General features: G+C 38.4%; 1 protein-coding gene across 2 annotated transcripts in view; it reads right to left on the reverse strand.

Moving 5' to 3' along the window:
* Positions 1–21589, reverse strand: part of kcnab1a (potassium voltage-gated channel subfamily A regulatory beta subunit 1a) — a gene marked incomplete at its 5' end in the record, with an annotated part of 89353 nt that overhangs the window by 55307 nt on the left and 12457 nt on the right. The window contains one exon of one of the 2 annotated variants that reach the window (XM_079354667.1): positions 7151–8434. The exons of the other annotated variant lie outside the window; for it this stretch is intronic. Within the exon in view, the coding sequence (XP_079210793.1) occupies positions 7151–7359 (209 nt within the window). Of the gene's footprint in view, positions 1–7150; positions 8435–21589 lie in introns of those variants that run through there. 2 annotated transcript variants of the gene reach the window in all.

Raw genomic sequence — 21589 nt, forward strand, 5'->3', positions numbered from 1 at the left:
AAAAAAACTACAGAAACATTGTCATGGTTTGGTCTGTGGTCTGTGTTTTGTCTTGTTTTAGTTTTCTTTCTTTCCTTAGTGTTGATTGTTTCCCTTGGGTGTTTTAATGTTCCGTAGTCTTGAGTTTACTTTAGTCTTTAATGTGTTTCCCTGTGTCCTCCTCTGTTGCCTGTAATGCACTTATGCAGACTGAAGGACAGACTTGAAGACTACTACTATACAATACGTACAGAGAACCCCCACTATCCGACTTTCAAGTGGCTGATCATGATGATTGACGTTATGACCATATCTTTAAGTGAAGGAGATAGACTGAAACATTTTCTCCAAAGAGAGAAATTCTGAATAGTTACCCTTAAAGCCTCAGCTTTCCCTGGTCTGAATGAAGAACATCCTTCTCTCCATGCTATTGATGCAAACAATTATGTTCCATATATTTTCTGATTTGTTTTGATGATATTGTGTTAGATGATATAATCTGATTAATTTAAATGTTCAAGCATTTGTATTTACTAGTAAATTGGGAGCATTTCCTAATGCGCAATCCTGAATACTTAAAAATTAGTGTGTCCAGTATATTGTTTTTAAAATCTCACAGGTTAAGCATGGTCACAGACGGAGTAATTCTTTTTATAGAAGCTGTGCATGCTGCAAAATAGATCTGTATGTTTTATGATTTGTCAAATAACAGAGCTTGCGTGCCATACACAGCACATTTATCTTTTGTTGTTACCGACTCTTAAGCAAAAACAAATGGCAACAAGCTCTCATCAGTCTACGTAGAGGAGCTGAGCTGACAGTTCATGCGATCGCAAAGTCCTCACAAGCCGTTTTTGGCAATACATGAAATCATTACTGCCATTCACTCCTTCCTCTGTTCCATAAGAGATAATCAGTGTGTGTGTGTGTGTGTGTGTGTGTGTGTGTGTGTGTGTGTGTGTGTGTAGATGTGGAGATGGACATACCAACTCACCATACAACCACACATAAAAAGGGGAAAATATTTAAAAAAAATATTAATTAGTATAAGCCTACATGTCTGCTAAAAAAGTGTGCCAACAAGCTTGCAATTCATCGGATCTCTCTTTATGTGCTTCTTCCTAAATGCATGTCTGAATTTACATGCACGTCACAGCATGTTCAGTCATGTCGATATAATTTCATTGAACTCTGGTTTTGCCGTGAGTTCATCTCTTCAAGTCTCTAACCTGATGGACAGATTGGTAGTCTCCTTGTGCTATCAGCTAGCAGCATGCCGTTTTAAACCAAATCGACTGCCATGTATGTTCTCAGTTCATGTTCCTAGAGTACTTAGTAACCTAAGCCAGAGTGGCTAGCTGCTGCTAACAGCTATTCAAGCACACACAACTGAAAGTCAAGCCAGGTAACAATTTAAAGGGATACTTCACCCATTTATATGAAGCTGTGTATCATTAGAAACATGGTAGTAGTGTTAAATGGTCGTGAATCCAACCCTCATTTTGCCCTGAGATGAGAAAAATATGTTTTTCTTTGCCTGGAAGTTTTCCTCATGTGATGCAATATGACGTTTTTGCATCACATGAAGAAAACTTTCAAGCAAAGAAAAACACATTTTTCTTTTCTCAGGGCAAAATGAGGGCTGGATTCACGACCATTCAACACTACTACCATGTTTCTAATGATACACAGCTTCATGTAAATGGGTGAAGTATCCCTTCAAGATTTCAAGAGTTCTGACAAAACAGGAAAAGTAGCAACACATTCATCGACCACCTAAAAGAGACTTATAATTATTGAAGAAGAAAAAAACGTTCAGGGACCTCAAGAAAAAAAGGTTTAAAAAAAAGGTTAAAAGTGCAGTAAATCTTATGCTCAAAAACTTTTTCATCTGATCTGTCTGTCCAAGCATCATGAGAGTTTTTATTTGTATAAGAAACATCCATGGATGATGTGCTTATTTTTCAGATACTGCAGAGCGAGAGCAGTATTTCTCTCTTGATCCACTGAGCATGCTAACACCTGACTGAACCTAATGTTTTGTAAACAAAGGGGCATATATACTGTGAGTAAATACAGCATTTTAATGCTTCACACATTTCTGTGGTTGTTGCACTGACAAACACACACAAATACAAAATGTATATTTATCATTAGATCTGCTATTACTTCAAGCACTGTTTCATGCCTCCTTAAGTTTCCTTCTATCAATGAAACATACCTCCTGCTCACACATTGATCTGTTTATCATCATTCCACTCTCTCACATATGCTTCATTCGCTTCCAATTCTTTCTCGGTCTTATCTTTATTTTGAAAACCAGCATGCATAGAAATATAAATCCACAACGACACAACATACAGATCACTGCTGCTCTTGTCTTTTCAAATGCTGCCAAGCTCGGCACTCGGATTTATTCGGACCATTTTCTTTTAACACGCAGCAATGTAGGAACATGGACAGCATGAGGTAGTTGCACCCTGGTGGCACGATCTATACAAGAGTACATTGCATACAGTAGTCACACCACATCATGGGGCCTGAATCCTTTCATAAGAGACATAAACCAACTCCTTCTCTCTCACTTTCCCCAGTGTGTTCCCTTCCACCTGTCTGACTGATCGACTGATGCAAATATTGTTTACTGAGTCTGGAAGTAAAGAAAATCATTAACAATTGAGTAAGCCCTCACATCAGCACATCAGAGTGACAGCAGGAGACTTGATGTGTTTTTGTTACAGACTCAGAAAATAGCCTGGTGGACCTTTTGTTTCAGCTCTACTGACAGAGTGAAATGCAGTGTGGGCACATAAATCCCCCATAATCCAGTACGTTATCATCACTGTATTCATACAGCAGGGCATCTTCACTCCCACCCTTCCATATATACACAATTCCAACCTTCACCTATACTCTCCAACTCTTCTGTGGTTTGACTGATTAACATTTAAAATGATTCCCAACTCAGTCAAACTAACATCAGGCAGTGCAAAAAGGTATTACACCATACAATAACAATAAGTCAAGTACCATGATGACAAAAACTTTGCAAGCATTCATCGGCCAAAAACACAAGTTCTGTTGTTCTGTCAAAGAAGAGCCGTTGTTCTTTGTACAACTTTATCATGTCAAACACGTAACAGTTTGACATCGGTTCTTTGTAAAAAAAACAAAAAAAAACAAGAAACAATAATAATAATAATAATCAAAGAGACGAATTTGTTTTTGGAATGAGTACCCTAACTGTAACATGCTGTATAAATTGTGTGAAACCAAACACGAACAGGTCTGCAAATGAGAGGCAAAAAAACATTCTCACTTGTGCTTTCACCTAAACTGCAGTGCTAGAGGCGTGTACAACCCTTGGTTCACTTCCAGAAACAAAAAGAAACAGAGAGTGACAGAAAAAGACAGAGGAGAAGGTAGAGACTGTCATACCCTTCATCCTCAAGCAATACTGTCAGCACAGAACAATGCCGTACTGAGTGATTAGCACATACACAAACAGGTATCATCTCTCTGTCTCTTTTAGTTTCCGTCCCCTTCTTTCTTCCTCATCATCTTTTATTCCATTGTTACTGTGGAGCTGTGAGCAGAAATTCAAGCCCATCCTAATCTGTTGTCAGAAGTAATTTTTATCTGCCTACTGAATTTTCATGTCAAACTGACAGGAACAACATACTAGAATATGTTGTTCCTATAGGGGGTGATTTACTGCTCCAACTCAAAAACCTTACAACACTGGCAATGAGAACCAACATTGTAATGTTTATTTTTTTTTCAATTTGGGGATAATGGGAGAAATGATCCAGACAAAGTAAATGGAGGTGGACATTGCCTCTGTCACTATATGTGCAAAGTTTGGCCTTTATCTGAAGTACATAATACATCATAAACAGCACAACTATCAATAACACGTACATTAAATATGCTTACTTACAATATAAAGTATACCCCCTGTATAAAGGTTCATGTTTGGGGCAGGGAAGGAGTTCCACTCCTAATTTGTTACTGCAAAAGCATTGCCATAGTTTAAAGGAGTGACTGGTCATGAATTCAATAGTCTAAAACACACATTGTTGTAATACTAATATTCTTTGCCTCTGGTAACCACCTGGTCAACAGCTTCCACAGATACAAGCATTTGTTGATATTGGCCTTGGTAGCAAAAACACAGAAACTCTTCCATGATACCGGACATTTCACTATTTCAATGTCACACAAATGACTGAAATGTTTTTAGTAACCGTCTTCTCTGGTTTCCCAGGAGTGTCAGAATTCTTGGCAGTATGGCTGACATTGAGGCCGGCCGGTCAAAACTCTTAACAATCAAATCCCTTTAGACAATGTCATGCTCAGTTACAGACACATCTGACAGCTGTTTTGTCAGGGACGATTTATATTTAAAAAGCTTCTGGGTTCCACCTCATGAAGCTGGTGTCCGATCAGTTAAAAAAAAAAGTAATGAGACGTCTGTTGGGCTTAACATTTGCAAAGTGTCAGCCATGAGCAGGTTCTCTCTGTTATGAGGATTCCTTGAGTTTCTTAAGGAACAACAACACAGTTTAACCAAAAAAATTGTAATTGGACTTGAAACAATGCTGCCATATTGCTTGACGTTTCTGACCTTACCGTCAACTACTATTTCAACGTGTATTTCTTCTGCATTATTAGTAGTGTTTCATGGTTTGATTCAACGAGTGCATGCTTTTTTTCTCAACTAATTTATTTTGAACATTTTGATGATGGCTACTATTACATTTTTCAATGCTAATTGAAACTGTTAATCGAACCAGACTAACATTACATACTGTCCAGACTCTGACGCAGTCTAGACACGTGTAACGTAAGTGGGCTGTGATGCTGCTTGACCAGTAATGGGAGCTGGCAGACAGGCGAACAGCACACAGGCCCGGTGCCACATCACTCAGCTTTGGAAATACAAGCCCAGAATGGTCGGGCCAGTGGGTAAACATGCCTGATCCAAAAGTGAAACATACGGACACTCACCTGCCAGGTGACATTGAGAACACAAACAATAGCGCAACAAACTGACTCAGTTCTCTGAGCCAAAAGTAAACTGCCATTTATGTTTGATCTTAAAGACATGAACTAGGTGAACACCCCTCCAGAACAAATGGAAGTTCGGGCATTCACTTGTGATGAAAGATGAATTTCCCTGCTTGTGTTGCTGAACATTTATGCATCATTAACCTAATTTTACCAACAATCACCCTCATTAACTCTGCAGGACTTTTGTTTCTTAACCTTATGTTCAGTGCTTCAGTGCAAAACTAACATTTTCTATAAAGTATAACAGTAAAACAGGAGTGCTAAATACTTTTGCCCTTCTTTGTTTACCGTCTACTCTGATCTGTCACTAACACTTCTCTAAGCACACAAAAGATCCTGTTCTTCAAACAGTGACACACACACACACACACACACACACACACATGCACACAAACAGAGATCGTTTAGTAATTACACCTTAAAAATTATCTTATTTTTATTTCATTATATTTGTATACTGTATTGTAATTAATGTTTTTTTTTCTGTACTGCTTTGGCAAAATGGTTTCTAGATCTTTCAAGCCAATAAAGCTAATTTGAATGAGAAAGAGAGAAAGAGAGAGAGAGAGAGAGAGAGAGAGAGAGAGAGAAAGAGAGAGAGAGAGAGAGAGAGAGAGAGAGAGAGAGAGAGCTAGGTAGACAATGATCTGCAGAGCTTTAAAAGACAATAATTGTACCACATTTTACGTAATTCACAGCCCAAGGCTGGAGAGTCAAACATAAAAGTCAGTTGAACAGAAGCACTGCTGAGGTCAAGTCCGTCTCAGACACTCTGCCCACACTGCAGAGCTGTCTCACCAAGGCAGAGAGAGAGAGAGAGAGAGAGAGAGAGAGAGAGAGAGAGAGAGAGAGAGAGGCAGAAAAAGACTGTGTGGGAGAGAGATGCAGAAGACTCTTCTCCCATTCATGGCATTTTTAAAGCATTAGAATTAGAGCATTCAAGTATATTTGAATAAGGTCTGTTTGAAACCAACAGCAAATGGTACGGAATGATAAAATGCTGGGAAAAAAGAAGGACAAGGCCAAAGTGATGGACAGAAACATCACAGCAGCTGTAGGAGCTGTCAGTAAACTCTCACCAGACAGCATTTTTTAGTACAGCAGTCAGGATTGCTTGTGACATCCAGAGTGAATGACATGTTTTATATGATGATATAAAGTGCATGTCAGTGAAGAATGAAAGTAACAATTGGAAGATTGAGGCGAGACTCACTGAAAGCATTCTGCAGGGTCGGAACATGGTACTTCAAATGGTGCTTGCATTAATGGCATTATGAAATTACACAATATAACAGCAACAAAAAGACATTTTAGGGCAGAAATTGGTGACTTTCAGTCCAGCGAGATATTATCAACCAGCTTTAAAGCTCTCTTCATTTTAAAACAGGAATACCGGATTGTTTAATACACTTACAATACACTACATCCAAGTTGAATAAGGAAATGAGCTTGCAATGAAGTTTAAATTGATGTCATACAAAGAGACATCATTCCAGTTTGTTTAAGTATTATGGAATTGCAAATATATTCAAAACTAGATAATTAAAAAAATACTCAAATAGATGTTAAATTGAATTATTGTGCACAGACGTGTTCGAGTCTAATGTCTAATGATGGGGACAAAACTTTTCCATGTTCAAAAGAAAGAAAAAGTTTTGTTTTATTTCTAATATTGTAATGAAGTCCTTAGTCCAAAAGTTACTTCATACCAAGACATTTGTGCAAAGCCATAACCATTTGGGTGGAACATTTTACCATCTGTTTTAAGTTTATCACTCAAAGAGTAAACGTTAAACAACAAAGGAAAAAGATGCACTCTGACTCACAAATGGTTGAACAAGTTAACTGTGATGAAAAATTGAACAATAAAATAAAAGAATGATGAAGCTGTGGATGAAAATAAATATAGACAGAGAAGCATGGTATTACATGCCATAACTACAATACCAAAAATATATAGCAGAACCTCAAGAAACATCAAGGTACATCCCCATCCCCTAACAAACTGACAAACACACACACACACACACACACACACACACACACACACACCTACACACACACACACACACACACACACACACACACACACACACACCTGTATTTCATGCCAGTGTGTTTCCCTGTTGACTCCTTGAGTGAAATGTGTCTGGGAGTGAAGGAGCCAAAGCTGCGAGCGATGATGGCCACGGTGCGAAACTTGGCTCTGGCTTGGTTCACCACGTTGGGGCTGGTGGCACTCTGCTTGCTGTGGTCCCCATTTCCCCTCTTCAGGTTGTGGTCCGTGCAGGCGATGGACACCTGCATGACGAAGCTTTAGTGGAAGCAGCAAAGCCCGAGACCACGGAAAAGCGCAGGTGAGACCGAAGGTGTGGAGAAGTAGACTTGCAGGGGAAGTCTTAAGTCTCTCAAAGTGTCCACTAAAAATGTCTTGAGTCAGCTGCTTGATGCCTTGTATCGGTGTTTAGGTTCTTTCTTTACTTCTGTAATCAGTATTATTTTTTTCAGTCTTCAATTGCTCCCTTTTGTATCCTCTCTCCATTTGTGTCCACGTGAGAGAAAAAAAAGAATTTTGCAACGTTTTTTTCACAAGTCTCCCATTTCAAGCCTTTCTTGTAAAAAAAAAAAAAAAATTAAAAAAAGTGCAGAAAAAGTAAATCACCAAAGCAAAGCAAGACTCTCGCCTTTCTTATTTTCTTCTGTGTCCTCCCTCTGATGATAAGCTCGGGGAATTCTGTCACCGCGTTTAAATCTGCAGGAATGAGTATCGAAGAAGAGTGCAGCTGGATGGCAGAGGGAAACAGAGGCAGAGATGCAAAGCATGCACTCCGCTCTCCCTGGTCTGACAGTAGGAGGAGAGAAAGAGCCGTAGCGTGAGAGTGTGAGAGAGAGAGGAGGGGTGAGGAAGGAGGGGGCAGGGTCGGAGAAGGGATAAAAAAGACAGTGCAGTGAGGAAAGAGAAAATAAATAGATGGGAGTCACTCTCAGGTCCTGGCAGGGTTTACCGTTAAACTTATGCCATCAGCACTTTTCTCCGTCTTGTCATTTCTTCTTTATCTCTCCTCTGACTTTTTCCCTTCCTCCGGTGCTCCTTGGATTCCTCCTACCGGTGTTAATGCGTGTCATTAATTTGATTGTGCCCCAGTTTCTCTCTTTTCCTGTTCAATTCAAGTTCTTCAAATATTTTCCCCAACTGATATTTGTAACCTCCGCTCCTTGTTTTTCTTTCCTCCTGTTGGGCAGCTATTTCACCATCAGCACATCTAAAGGGAGCTGAGACATGTGGTGTAGCACACAGCTCTCTCTCTCTCTCTCTCTCTCTCTCTCTCTCTCTCTCTCTCTCTCTCTCTCTCTCTCTCTATCTATCTATCTATCTATCTATCTATCTATCTATCTATCTATCTCTATCTTACACCCACACTGCCTCTCTCTCCTTAGCTCCCACTCTACCTTGCTCGCCCAGTCTCTCACTTTGTCTTCTAACCTGTCAACAATCTTTTAGGGTTCCTTCCTCTTTTCCTCCCTAATAGTTTTTTTTCTTTTTCTGCAATTCCCCACCCTCTCTGTGATTGCACACACAATAGCTGGTTTGCCCTTCTTTTTATTTTTTCTTCCTCTCTCTCCATTTTCTGAACCATATCCTTTACAAAAGTGGCAAATGACTGCTGGCTCTGTGTCCTTGAGCTGTGGTAGTATTCCTGTTGCCTAAGATTACGTAGGTGAGGTGTGAAAAGATCAGAAATCTAATTCCGGATTTCACAAATGTGGTTTGTAAACTGTTATTTATCATGTATGTGTGATATATTTTTATGTTTTTCCTTATTGTTGTGTGATACATTAAACATATTAACTGGAAAAAATATATGGTAACATAGAATTAGCGGGGAAAATATAATTTTAAATGCCATGGAAATTATGCCCACTCCCAGTTTTGAGTGTGCTTTTTCTTCAAGTTCAACATCTCATCTGGAGGTGGGAGGCAAAGAACCAGGGAAAAGTGGGTAAAGTAGACATTTTCTCATAAATACTTCACACTGAATCTAAAGCAAACACATGTTAGTGTATGTTAGTTAAAATGTACAGCTGTGGTGTAAGTGCTTAGCATTATTTATGACACTTTGGTTTAAGGAAAATACAATGTCTTTCCCAAATTCCCATTCTTTTTCAATAAAAGTTTAGACATCAACCTTCGTGATGACTGATATAGCTCAACCTTTCAGATCATACAGACAGTCAATGTTGCTCAAAGGATAAACTCGCATGATTTAAAAAAAATACCCTTACATGTTGAGCACTGCAATGTCTATCTTTGTTGGACATTTGTAAATGAAGCTAAATGATTAACAGAGAATTTGTATCTAAATTGTAAGATTATACATGTGATTGAAGTGGAAAATAATTTGTATTTTGTTATTGTTTTATAATTTTATATTGTGTGAACAGAGGAGGGGGTTGGATAACTGTTTCTCTACAAATCTTCTATCATACTTTCTCTTATTTATCACCTGCCATAGAGGCCATACACAACCTCAGATCAATCTCACACCTAATGGAAAAGCCGTTCTTCAGAACCTTATTTCAGATCGATCTCATCCCTCGCCTTGGGGATCAGCAGAATCCCAACCAATTCCATGTATAGAATTGAAGCTGGAGCTTACAACCTCTCCCCTCTAATGAGTAGCAGAAAACTGCCAAGTGAAAAAAGGACCATGGTAGCAAGGTGTGTATCGTTTGCTGGAGTGACTGCAACTCATGAGTTTCTATCCATCCTTGACAGAGCAAACACGCTGCTGCTTAAATTGTGTTATTGTTTCAAGTCTTTGTCTCATCTCTTGCAGTATTACACTTGTGTTAATAGGCAGCATCTAATCTACTTAACTAGATAATTGGCAATAAGTAACAAAGATTGCCATTCCAAAAAGGTACTACTGAACGATAAACCCAAGTCTTGTTTTAGAAGGTTGTGGGAAACTTCTACACATACAAGATTTTTTGTAAATCAAAAATAAAGATCTCATAAAAGTAAAAATAAATATAAACTGGAGTCTTCCTGGAAAAACTACAAAGCTTTCTCCTACATTTCTTTCTTACCCTCCTGTCTTCATTTGCCTTTTGATTTTCTCGCAATGCCGCTTCTTTGAGCAGTATTTTAGATATACACAATCAAGTCCTAACAGGTTTATTAAGAGCCTAAAATCAAAATTCCCATAACAAAGAGAGGTGATCTCACAAAGGTGAACACACTGACTGCACATATATTGTGGTGTCTTTTATTAAATTATCTCAAACACACATTTCATGTTTTTTTTTCCTAAAGTGAGACTACAGCAATATGAGCGTTCATGATTTATTCGAATTTAACAGCTGCTCTGCAGCCAACAGAAGGAAGTGTCAGCTAATAAAGCTACTTGCTCTTAATGGTTTGTGACAGCAGCTCTTCAGAGCTTTAACATTAATCACTGGTGAGTGTTGTGGACTGTACGTCTACTAGCTTGCTTGCAATCTGCACTTGTTCTAACTTGTTAGATGATTATAAATAAATGTGTCTAGTAATTGTTGTTTTTTCTAAGCCTCTACTGCAAGAAAAAAAAAGACTAACAATAGCCCATTTTGGTACATTGTGTCATTTTTATCCACTTAAAATGTGTACTCAGATTAATCTCAAATACTCTTGATTGCGCCAATTGACGACTACTTGGCCTCCTCCTGTGGATGTAAGATCATTTGAATATCATCGCTGAAGCTACACATCATTTTGGCCACTCTGTTTTGACTGATTTTATAGTGTGTGTGTGTGTGTGTGTGTGTGTGTGAAGAAGAAGAAGAAGAAGTTACACTTTATTAATCCCACGAGGGGAAATTCGGTTTTTTACACTCTGTCTAATGACACACACATAGGCCGAGATACACACTCATGCACAAACAGGGTTCCAGTGACATGCATTAATGGAGAGGTCTCAGAGTGAGGGGGCTGCCCACATCGAGCGCTCCAGAGCAGTTTTGGGGTTCGGTGCCTTGCTCAGGGGCACCTCGGCAGTGCTCAGGAAATGGACTGGCACCTCTCCAGCTACCAGACCAATTTCCAGACTTGGTCCGTGCCGGGACTTGAACCGGCGACCCTCCGGTTCCCAACCCAAGTCCCTACAGACTGAGCTACTGCCGCCCCCGTGTGTGTGTGTGTGTGTGTGTGTGTGTGTGTGTGTGTGTGTGTGTGTGTGTGTGTGTGTGTGTGTGTATATAAGTGTGTGTGTGTTTGTGTTTTACCCAAACAGCTGCCCTTAAAAAAAGCATGTGATCACTCTCAGTTTGAGGGTAGATGGTGTGTCCTACTTTTTCACCTACATTATGTGTGTAGAAGTGTGTTTGTGTTCCACTTCATGATGGTTCATGAGCCTAGTCAGCAAAAGCCTACACACTACTTATTGATATTCCCATGAGATACTCCACACCACGTGTGAGTGTATATTAGAATGGGCATGTTATTTATGTCTTGAATAAGCATATTTGGTGTTTTTAAATACTGTATATATTTGCTTTTATTTCTGAGCAAGGGTTTCTTAATGCACAAAATACACACAAACCTGCATGATACATTTTGTGTGCGGTAAGATGGATATGCATGAGAAAACTAACATATTCAATCCTCTAGTTGAAAAATTCATTCACTGAAGTCCTGAAGATAAATTTGTCAACATAATTGCATTTACTGTGTGTTTCATTTAAATGGTTTAATAGGTTGCTCAACATTACTGTACATTGCTTGTGTAACAATTCTTGCTGAAATAAGAGTGGGTCCTCCAATGTGTCTTCTCACTGCTTCAATTTCAAACCACAAAAACTATCACTCCAGTGTCAACATCAATTCCAATGTCCAGAAAACTGTGTCAGTATTGTAATACTTAATAATAATACTAATCATTGCAGAGTAAGAGTAGTTATCCAATTCCCCAAAAACGTTTGGTTAATCTTTTATAAACAGTCTGTTCACTTACTAGTGTTCTCTGTGTGCTTCAGATAACATCATAAAGTCATAACAGATCACATTGTGTACTTGTGCCCTTGTCTGTGGCTTAGCCTGAAGTGTCATGACGTAAGTTGACAAGGCAGCATCAGGGATGTCATGCCTTCTTATTACTGTAAGCACATCATCTTCTACCCATTGGACAGAGCTGTTCCACTGCTGAGGAAATAAATATTTGTAAAGCAGAATTAATAAGACAAAAACCCCTGATTAACTAACAGCAGCTGTGTGCAGTGATCAGAGGATCATGCAAAAAAACAGCACTAAATCATTCTTCTACAATTGTGTTTAAGTGCACTCATGTACCCAACCATCAGGAAAACTAAATACAAAATAGAATATCCTACTAGCTACCACAGAAGTTTTTCATTTCATTTATTTATTGGGGTAACCTGAGTGTCTTTTGAAAAAAAAAAAAAAAAAGCCCCCGTTTCCCAAGTTCGATTATAGTAAAAAATAAAAAACAAAAAACTCCGCCTCCAGCCTAGAGCAAAACTTTTGTGCAGATCCGGCATTTTTATTCTTGCTACAGAGGAGTGATGTTTACAGGTAAAACTCAGGGGGGGGGGGGGGTCATTGCATTTAAAGAGACACACACCAAAAGGGATCGTTCTGAGAGCGCAGGTTTCTACAGGGTCACAAACCTCCTTTGCTGCTTGATTCATGTTATATTTTGACCGAAGCAAAGCACAGTTTTTTCATTTAGAGCATAGGGAACTTTTTTAAAAGGTGAAAAAGAAGTATAATATGTCCTCTTTAAGTATATAATATCTAAGAAATGTTTCAAACATGCAAAGTCTAAAAAAAGTATTAAATGTGTATATGTAGCAAAGTGTCCTTATAATGGCAGGACATAGGTGTGTCAACATAAATACATTATAAATAAAAAAGGATTTGTGCAGAGTAGAGTGACAGGTCCTTGAAATGTTAGCAAAGCAACACAGACTGTCAGGAGATCACGCTTATTAGATCTGTCTTTCCAGCCATGACTGAACTCATAGGTCAGAGGGCAGAATGACAGAGGAGGAGGGAGGACATGAATGCTTCATCAGTCAATTCATTAACTTCCATTCAAAGAAAACAGCATTTTAATTTCACCACCATGAAACAGTCAAACCCTAATCACTTCCAGCAGACTCTGTGCTCACAACTGAACAAGCAACTCACAGGTTTGATTTTGGGTTTGAATCATTTTTACATATGACATATTGATATGCAATCAGTAAACATTCTCAATATTTTAGTTTTTATGGGGGTAACATTTTATTACTCGGAGAGGGACATTAATGTTAAGTTGCACTTTGGAACAGTTAACTGTATGTCACCTTATACTTCGTACAAATCCTACTGTATGGACATTATCAGAGAGCATTTTCAAAAAACTGTTAGATTTAAATCTAAATACAGTATATTGTTGCATTATTGTTATTGCGGCTTAATGTAATCTTTGTGCAGAGCTCATGTGTGTCACGAGAGGGAATGATTTTTTTCCCTCTGATACTTATTACTAGCAGGGCATCCTGAGTAACATGTTTGAAATAAACCACCAATGACAACAGAATGTCATGCATTACTGTTGGGAATTGATTACTTTATCTTTTGTTTCATTTGAGCAGTTTACATCCTGTAGATGGAAAACCATTGGTCAAAGATACTGACAACATACAGTGATAAGTCTTGGCTCTTAAGTCATCAACCATGTACAATACATAAGAGATTTGCTCACCCCTATCATCTCAAAGCTGCATTGCTGTGATAACAGTTGCATAGGAAGCGCACACGAGCTTAAGATTGATTCTAATGTGATTTTAATGACCAGTCACTGAGCATTGTAATTGTTTTTTTGTTTGCCTTAATTGTTTTGGCAACCAAAAGCTGGAGCTGATAAATCTGGAGATAAAATGGAAAAGTCAAGTGCCTATTAAGACCTTCTACACCTGGAGAAGAATTCAGGGTTTCATAATTTAGAAACATGGAGCTGAGTATATTTGGGCATATCAACATTTCAGCAGTGGCAAATGTGCAGAATAATAATTGGTAACAAAACAACCCCATAAAGCTTTGCACAATAGCTACAGGCCTTCTAAAGGAGCTGCAGACCTTTGACAGGTGTAAAAGGTCTGAAAGGAGGGTGATTGGCTGCAATCTACCATCCCTCCACAACCTTTTTTTTTTTTTTTTTTTTAATATACTTTATTAATCCCGCGAGGGAAATTCGGTTTTCACTCTGCATTTAATGGAGAGGTCTCAGAGTGAGGGGGCTGCCCACAGAGGGCGCCCCAGAGCAGTTGTTGGGGTTCGGTGCCTTGCTCAAGGGCACCTCGGCAGTGCTCAGGAAGTGGACTGGCACCTCTCCAGCTACCAGGCCAATTTCCGGACTTGGTCCGTGCCGGGACTCGAACCGGGGACCCTCCGGTTCCCAACCCAAGTCCCTACAGACTGAGCTACTGCCGCCCAAATGAGCTACTGCCGCCCTGTATACCTCCAGGACCCTGAGTGTAAGGTAAGATCGTGGCCAACCCCTCCCACCTTACACATGGACTGTTTAAGACTCTCCCCTCAGGTTACTCAGGACTGAAACCTCTCAGGAAAAGCATATATATATATATATATATATATATATATATATATATTTATATATAGTGGAATGTAGCTGAATCAGTAGTAATAGCAGTAAAAGCTATGACACATTCAGTGCAGTACACAGATCATTAAAGCACATGGTATTTTTTAACTAACCAGGTGGCCATCATGTTAATGTCTGTGCATTAAACCTCATGATCCGTTAGCACCATATGTCATGACTGAAATGTTTTGCATACAAAACAACAACCTCATAATAAGATGCCTGCGAGTAAGGCACCACACTTTCACACTTCTGAACAGCTTCCACAGTTCCTTGTTTGTGCCACAAATCCAATTTCCCCTTCTGTGTTCCTATGTGCGTGTGTTTGGATCTGTGTTAAACACTTTCTCCCACTACAGTTCACCTAATTTCTGTGTCTATCCAGGGACACAGCTGTAAAGATGAATGTGTTTCAAGGTTGTGATTTAAAAGTAGATATATTGATATTTTTTATATCTTTTTTTCCCTGCACAGACACTGCTTAAATGTTAGAGAGATGTAAAGCCACCAAACATCATGAATTGTTTTTCAAGCCGATTAAATAATAGCAATAAAATAACAACATCCTGTAAAATATAGGCAATAAATCAATTTAAAAGAGAGAGCATCTGTTAAAGCAATACTTTATGCCAGAACTTTATCCTAAACTTCCTTACATTATACTGAAACGCTTGAAGTAATGTGGTTCCTCTCAAACCTGCACAATGTAATAAGCACATACTCCTACACTACCTGCACCCCAATTAGCTATTTGTTGCAGAGAGCAGCGTTCCTGGCTGCTAGAGATTGTCAGATATGGACACTTGATAGTGAAGAGTGGTAACAACAAGAGAAAACCGTCATCTCAGTTATAGCATTGCTATGGAAACAGTATGGAGGCGTTTTGTGTGTGGGAAAGGCAGCAATAAAATAACACCAGAAAAGAATAAAGATGCCAGATGGTAACCAGGCAGCATCTGGAGAAACCAAGGATGCATGTAAATCATTTTATCTATGGCTTCCTAAAGTGCTCAAAAAAAAAAGAAGTTATGTAAATGTGTGTGTACATGTGAGTTGCAAAACAGTGTGTATACTCACAGTAGACCTGACTGTTTCGTTACAGACTGAATCCTCACAAGTACTCACAACTACCCCTCTCAAACTGCCATGGCAATGTGTACATTAATCTGAGCATTGGAGCAAAATAAAGAAAACCAAAATGACTTCACAATGAATTAACTCAGTTAGTAACTTAGTAACTTATTGATAGTAGTTACTAGTAGCCTTGAATATTTTGTTTGGTTTACATGAAACCGTTTAGGTGTGTATTTTGGCAGAAAACTACATCCATTTCAACAAGGTAGACTTTGTTAATATAACTCAACATTTTGTTTCACAGAGGAGTTAACACTGCTCTTCTGAGCAAAAGTCAAGTTTCTTTGCCAATTTATCGTAACCAACCAACAAGTCATGTGGTATTCCAACTACATCACTCAGGCTGTTCAGAAGTGCAGCTCTGACTCATAGAGCCAAGCCAATATTTGACAACTTGGAGATAAGAAAAGCCTGGTCATTGGCTCTTCTGGTTGTAAATGGTAAGAAATGTTAAATCACAATCAAATTGTGGTTTAACATTTCTTGGAATACCAAGAAATACTGTGGAATACCAATTGGCCCAAGGACAAAGCAGCTCACTGTGCGTCACTAATTGTTAGAGCTTTAGGGATGTTACATTCCCTACTGCACCACAGTCCTCACCTGTTTTAAATATGATCCATACGTCATTATTACACTTAAGTCATACATTTGAGCAATTTTGTCCTTAAAATCAGAACAAAATCTGACCCAATCACAAAGGATAAGGTTACTTAGACACAATGAACTAAAGATGCCATGTACTTGACAATTAACCCTTCATCGGGCAAGTGACTACTTTTGGTCATTTCTGTACACATTACATATGGCCACCCTTCTGCTCCTCAGTAAGGTCAAGAAGCATCTGATCCTCATTCAGCCAATGAAAAGAGATCACCCTACATCACTGATCCTGCTATTAAGGAATTTGAACCAACTATGGTAACTTTGTCAATTTAGTTTATTTTTCTAAATTATATTTAAAAAAATCGAAAAATGTTTGAACAGAAATAAAGTTCTGTTATGTCCCCCAATAACACACTAAGGTGGAATTTTGGAATTTCAAAGTATTTCAATGAGTGCCCTATAAAGGGTTAAACATTGCATTTTGATATAACTCTAATGTTCAACCATAAAAGCCACAAACAACCTAAACATGAACTCATCCCAGACAGAAGCAGTATTGCTCTTAAATCTGTTAAAGGTCAAACTTGTCTCAAATGGGATGTTTAGTTTATTTTTTATAAAACAATTCTTCATACACCTTCATTCAGCGTTTGCTATAGCTAACATTTAAAAAAAAAAAAAAACTAAACAGATGGTGTGTCATTGCATCTAATTCTGCTGTGCTTACATGCATCAATTTCCATTTGCATTTGCAATTATGTATGCTCGACCATCAGCATATTAATGTCTGTGAGAAGAAGGGGGGAAAGATGAGGAATAGATTGCATGTGTTTCATCGACCAGCCCTGGTTAGTTTATCATTTCATAACATTGGATTGGATAAAACATCTGTCCAGTCTATGTGTATCTACCTCTGCTTTGATTACTTCTTCTTGATAGTCACTGTTCAGGTCAGAAAAAAACAATCTGACTTGTTAGTTTTATGCTTTTGTACCTGCACATTACATCAACAACAGCGTAATTTTTAGTGTCCTAGATTGTGATTTTGCATTGGTTAACAGTGTTGGAGGAGTGCCTAGCAAAATTTGCAAATATCCTTGAACTTGAACAAGCAATATGTAAGTAAAATATAACTGTCTCATAAGGCCATTTCTCAGGTATGGGAGAATAGGCCAAGCTTGTTTAACATCTCTCTCACTCTTCTGTTAGATCAACTTGGGCCGAAAAAAAGGGAATTGAAAAGTATCTAGCTTTGCAGTTAATACATATTTAGTATATTCCATTCAGTTTAAGTCACATTCTGTGCAATATTTTTTATAAATCATTCAATTATAGCTAAAATTTAAGAGGACTTTTTTTTCAGCTAAAGTGCCTCCATATGTTGGAAGCAATGCTTCCTTTAAATGAAATTCCCCTATTTCATCGCCCCGTTTTTTGTTGGAGAATGTTAATTAGCAAATTGCTAAAACTACAAAAGTGTTCAAATTAAACCACTTGAGGTTAATGGAAGCTGGGAACTGTATGAATGAGAGCTTTCACATCCTGCCAAGCTAGTTGGCACTGAGAGAAGTTCTTATCTGTGGTTGATCATCAAAGTCAAACAAAGTTTTAAGTCTGTGCATTAAGAAAAGAATCAAACAGTCATTTTAAGTATTACACTACAAGAATTGACAATAATGGTAGGAATCTGTTTTGGCCATCTGATGGTGCATATGCTGGGCCAAGATTATCAAGTAATGTGAGGGTTTTGCATGCTCAATCTTTAACCCTCCAAACAGCCCATGAATAGTATGAAATCTCAAAAATATCCTGAAATCAATGTCTTGGAGTCAGATGGACTGAATTAACCCCAGGGGATAAATAAAGTATTCGTAATTCTGATAGTTAGAGATAAGGGGACAGGAACAGGGGGCAGACGGCTCTCCGCCAGAATTGGTGGCATACAGCACTCCGCTGAGGCTGAGGCTTTGAGGCACAGGGAAGCTGGGCTGAGGCTTGAGTTGAGGCTTACGCTTAGGCTTGGGCCAGTTTTATTTTATTTCACCAGTAAGAAGGCACAGGGAAAGCTTTTTAGATTAGTTTTTTGTAGTCAATTTTCTGAAAACTGTAGTTTCACCATGTCAACCTCATGTCACTAACCTCCACCGTCACGTTATTATTACATCACCTACAGTGGAAATGTGTTCGGCTTGTCAAAACAACGCAAACACCTTTTCCTAAGTCCTTTATAAATTCTCCTATACCTTCCTTTAACCCTGTGACGTTTTCATGAGGTTAGGATAATGTGGATAGTGAAAGTAGACAGGAGGAACAATCTGAATGCACCCCTAAACTTTGAAAGAAACAAAATACTAAACCAGATCAAATCATGATAAATAAAGCCTGTACTGCAATCAATTCTGTCTCTGGTGTGCTTTTTTTTTTAATAAACCGTTCACTGTCTAAAACTACTCCGCAATGGGTCATTCATTTTTTTAAATGTAGAGAGTCTTCACAAGACATGTCTAATGTATAAGGACAGATGCATAAACAATAGTTTTTGTAATGATGAAAATGATGTTAGTGTTGTTAGGACATTGTGCAATGATTGATTAAATGCTCCTTTTTGGAAGATAACATTTGTCAGTGTTTTGGTGAACATAATATTTTTTATTTGTGTACTAATGTATTTGGAAAACTAGTGCTGGAGTTTAGTTTTCGATGTGTGATTTTGAGCAAGAAATTAACTGTTTTGCCATTTGTGTCTTTTTGGTTTGCTGGTGTGTTAAGAGTTTTGAAAAAAATGCCATAGCAATCATGAAAAAAAAAACCTGTAATATGTATTTGTTTTACGATACAAAGGCACAACTGAAGCACAAACAAGCAATTGAATGGTGATTAACTAAATCTTTTCTAAAGATTTTTGAAGCTCAAGAACATTTTGATTGTGCATGAAATGCTGTTAATGTGTTTATACCTACTGGTGTGTGAGTTTGTGCGTGTGTATTGATTTACTGTAACTGTGCACGTGCGCGTGCTTGTGTGCAATGATATACACTCAAGGGATTCACTCTTGTTTGCTGACAGGGAATTTCTGCACCACACCTCTGTCCATTTATCATCCATCGAACACACAACTCATCAAACAAGAGCTGGACTGTGCATCTATCTGCAATTTCTAATAGCACATACACAAATGCACTACAGAGAGAAAAAATGAAAAAAATGTATAAGCATTGCCTCCATTAGTGTATCAGCTTAGTGCTGATACACTAAGTATCAGGCATGCACGACATTGGGGTCACTCCATGTGAATAAATGGAGGACTAAAGAATCAACAGTAGGGTGAAACAAATAAAAAATAATAATAAGAGCCATACAAGGTCATGTTAAAACAGCAAAAAAGCTTAAAAAGCTTTTGGAAGAGAGAGGAAAAGAGTATAATAAAGGAAAGGGGAGGGCTATTGTATTTGTTAAAAGATGGGTCATTTATAGGTCCCTCTTGAGCTATATAAAAAGACAAAAACATAATCACCAGTAGGTCAAACTTGTACTGATTCTACTTGTACATGAGCACTGCAGCACCTTTTAAAGCAGTATTTCACTTTAGTCAAACATTTATCGCCCACTTGGCTAACACATTGTGTCAATGGAAACACCAGCAGTTGTACTTTAGGGGCAAGGTTTAATGCCATCACAGAAACAGACTTTACAAAACTGTATATATAGGTAGATAATACAATATGAAGTTGTGGTGCTACAGTGACACTACCATGTCAAAAAATTTTGTTTTTTTCAAGATGACGAAAAGAAACTTGAAATGATAGCAGACACTCACAACTCAGTTTACAAGTGTTACTTCTCTCTATGATTGATGACCAAGTGCTTCCATGTTTTCTATCAAAGTGACAACAGGTCCATGGCTCCCCCTGATGGTGAAACCAAAAACTAACAGAGTGGTACAAATTAAAGCACTCTTATTGTGCATGTGTTGTTCTCTTTTTATCTCACCCTGCCTTTTCCTGCACTCTTTTTTTCTTTTTTTCTTATGTCAGTAACATACTCACCCTCACATACTGTCCGACCCGCACATAAAACTCCATCTCCATTTCCCCTAATTGGGTCCCTGACTCATGCTGTTAAATATCTAGCACTGAATTATCGTCACAATTTGGGTATTTAACTGCTGCAGTAAGATGTACAGTAGCGGTAAACACAACTAATGGACACACGTCTATTCGTGAATCACAGTGTGGAACATTATCTGTGCTACATTACTTTGCACTCAGACCTGACAGACTATCCATTATGAATAGTGGTACTTTGACTGTGGTCTCAGTTGCCAAAAGATACAGAGTCACCTTGAACACCACTTAATAGCTTAAGTAAAAGGATAAGTTTGTGCCATAAAGCTAGTCTCCTTTTTCTTTTACACAAAGCGGTCTGGGAGAGTAAGATGAAGCTCCACTGAGGCGTTATCCTCAAGTGACCTCAGTGAGACAGAGCACTGCCTCTTAAATAACCACTTCAGCCCTCATTAATAATGAACAAATACCCAGAGAGATGACTAAACTGACCAGAGCAGGGACGAAAGGAGAAAGACAGAGAGATGGATCATATATTGTATGTCTTAACAGAATATGTTTTGTCCTCAGTTATGATCATAAAGGAAGGAAGGACAGACTATAGAGGGGAAGGGAAATATGAATCAGAGGTGTATCAATCATACTTTACCTCTTCGGACAAAAGCGTTTTTCATCTTTTTACAAATAATATTTAGGTTACAGTCTGCCTTTTTGGTTTTTGACATTTTTGTTATAATACAGTTAGTTCTCAGGGTTTTATGTAATTATTAAGCTGAGCAAGTTTAATCAACAGATCAGTCGAGCACAGTGATCCACAGTGACTGCTATCCGATTGAGGTCATATCCTGTCAGGCACTCTTCTGACTAAATCAGCATGTCAATAGGACAAACTGGTGCCCTATCGATACACACATTCAGTCAGTGCTGCTGACAAGTGAAACAGCAGAGCCTGAGTGTGTGTTAAGACTTTAAGTGATGTGAAGTGTGTGAGAGTCCAGTTGACTTCCAAGCAGTAGAGTTGATTTGTTATTGAGAGTCATGTTAAAGCGCATTAGCTCACTCATTAGCCCACTAATGAACTGGTAA

Source organism: Symphodus melops, assembly GCF_947650265.1.
Source record: "Symphodus melops genome assembly, chromosome: 10".
In the NCBI taxonomy this organism is placed as follows: Eukaryota; Metazoa; Chordata; class Actinopteri; order Labriformes; family Labridae; genus Symphodus; species Symphodus melops.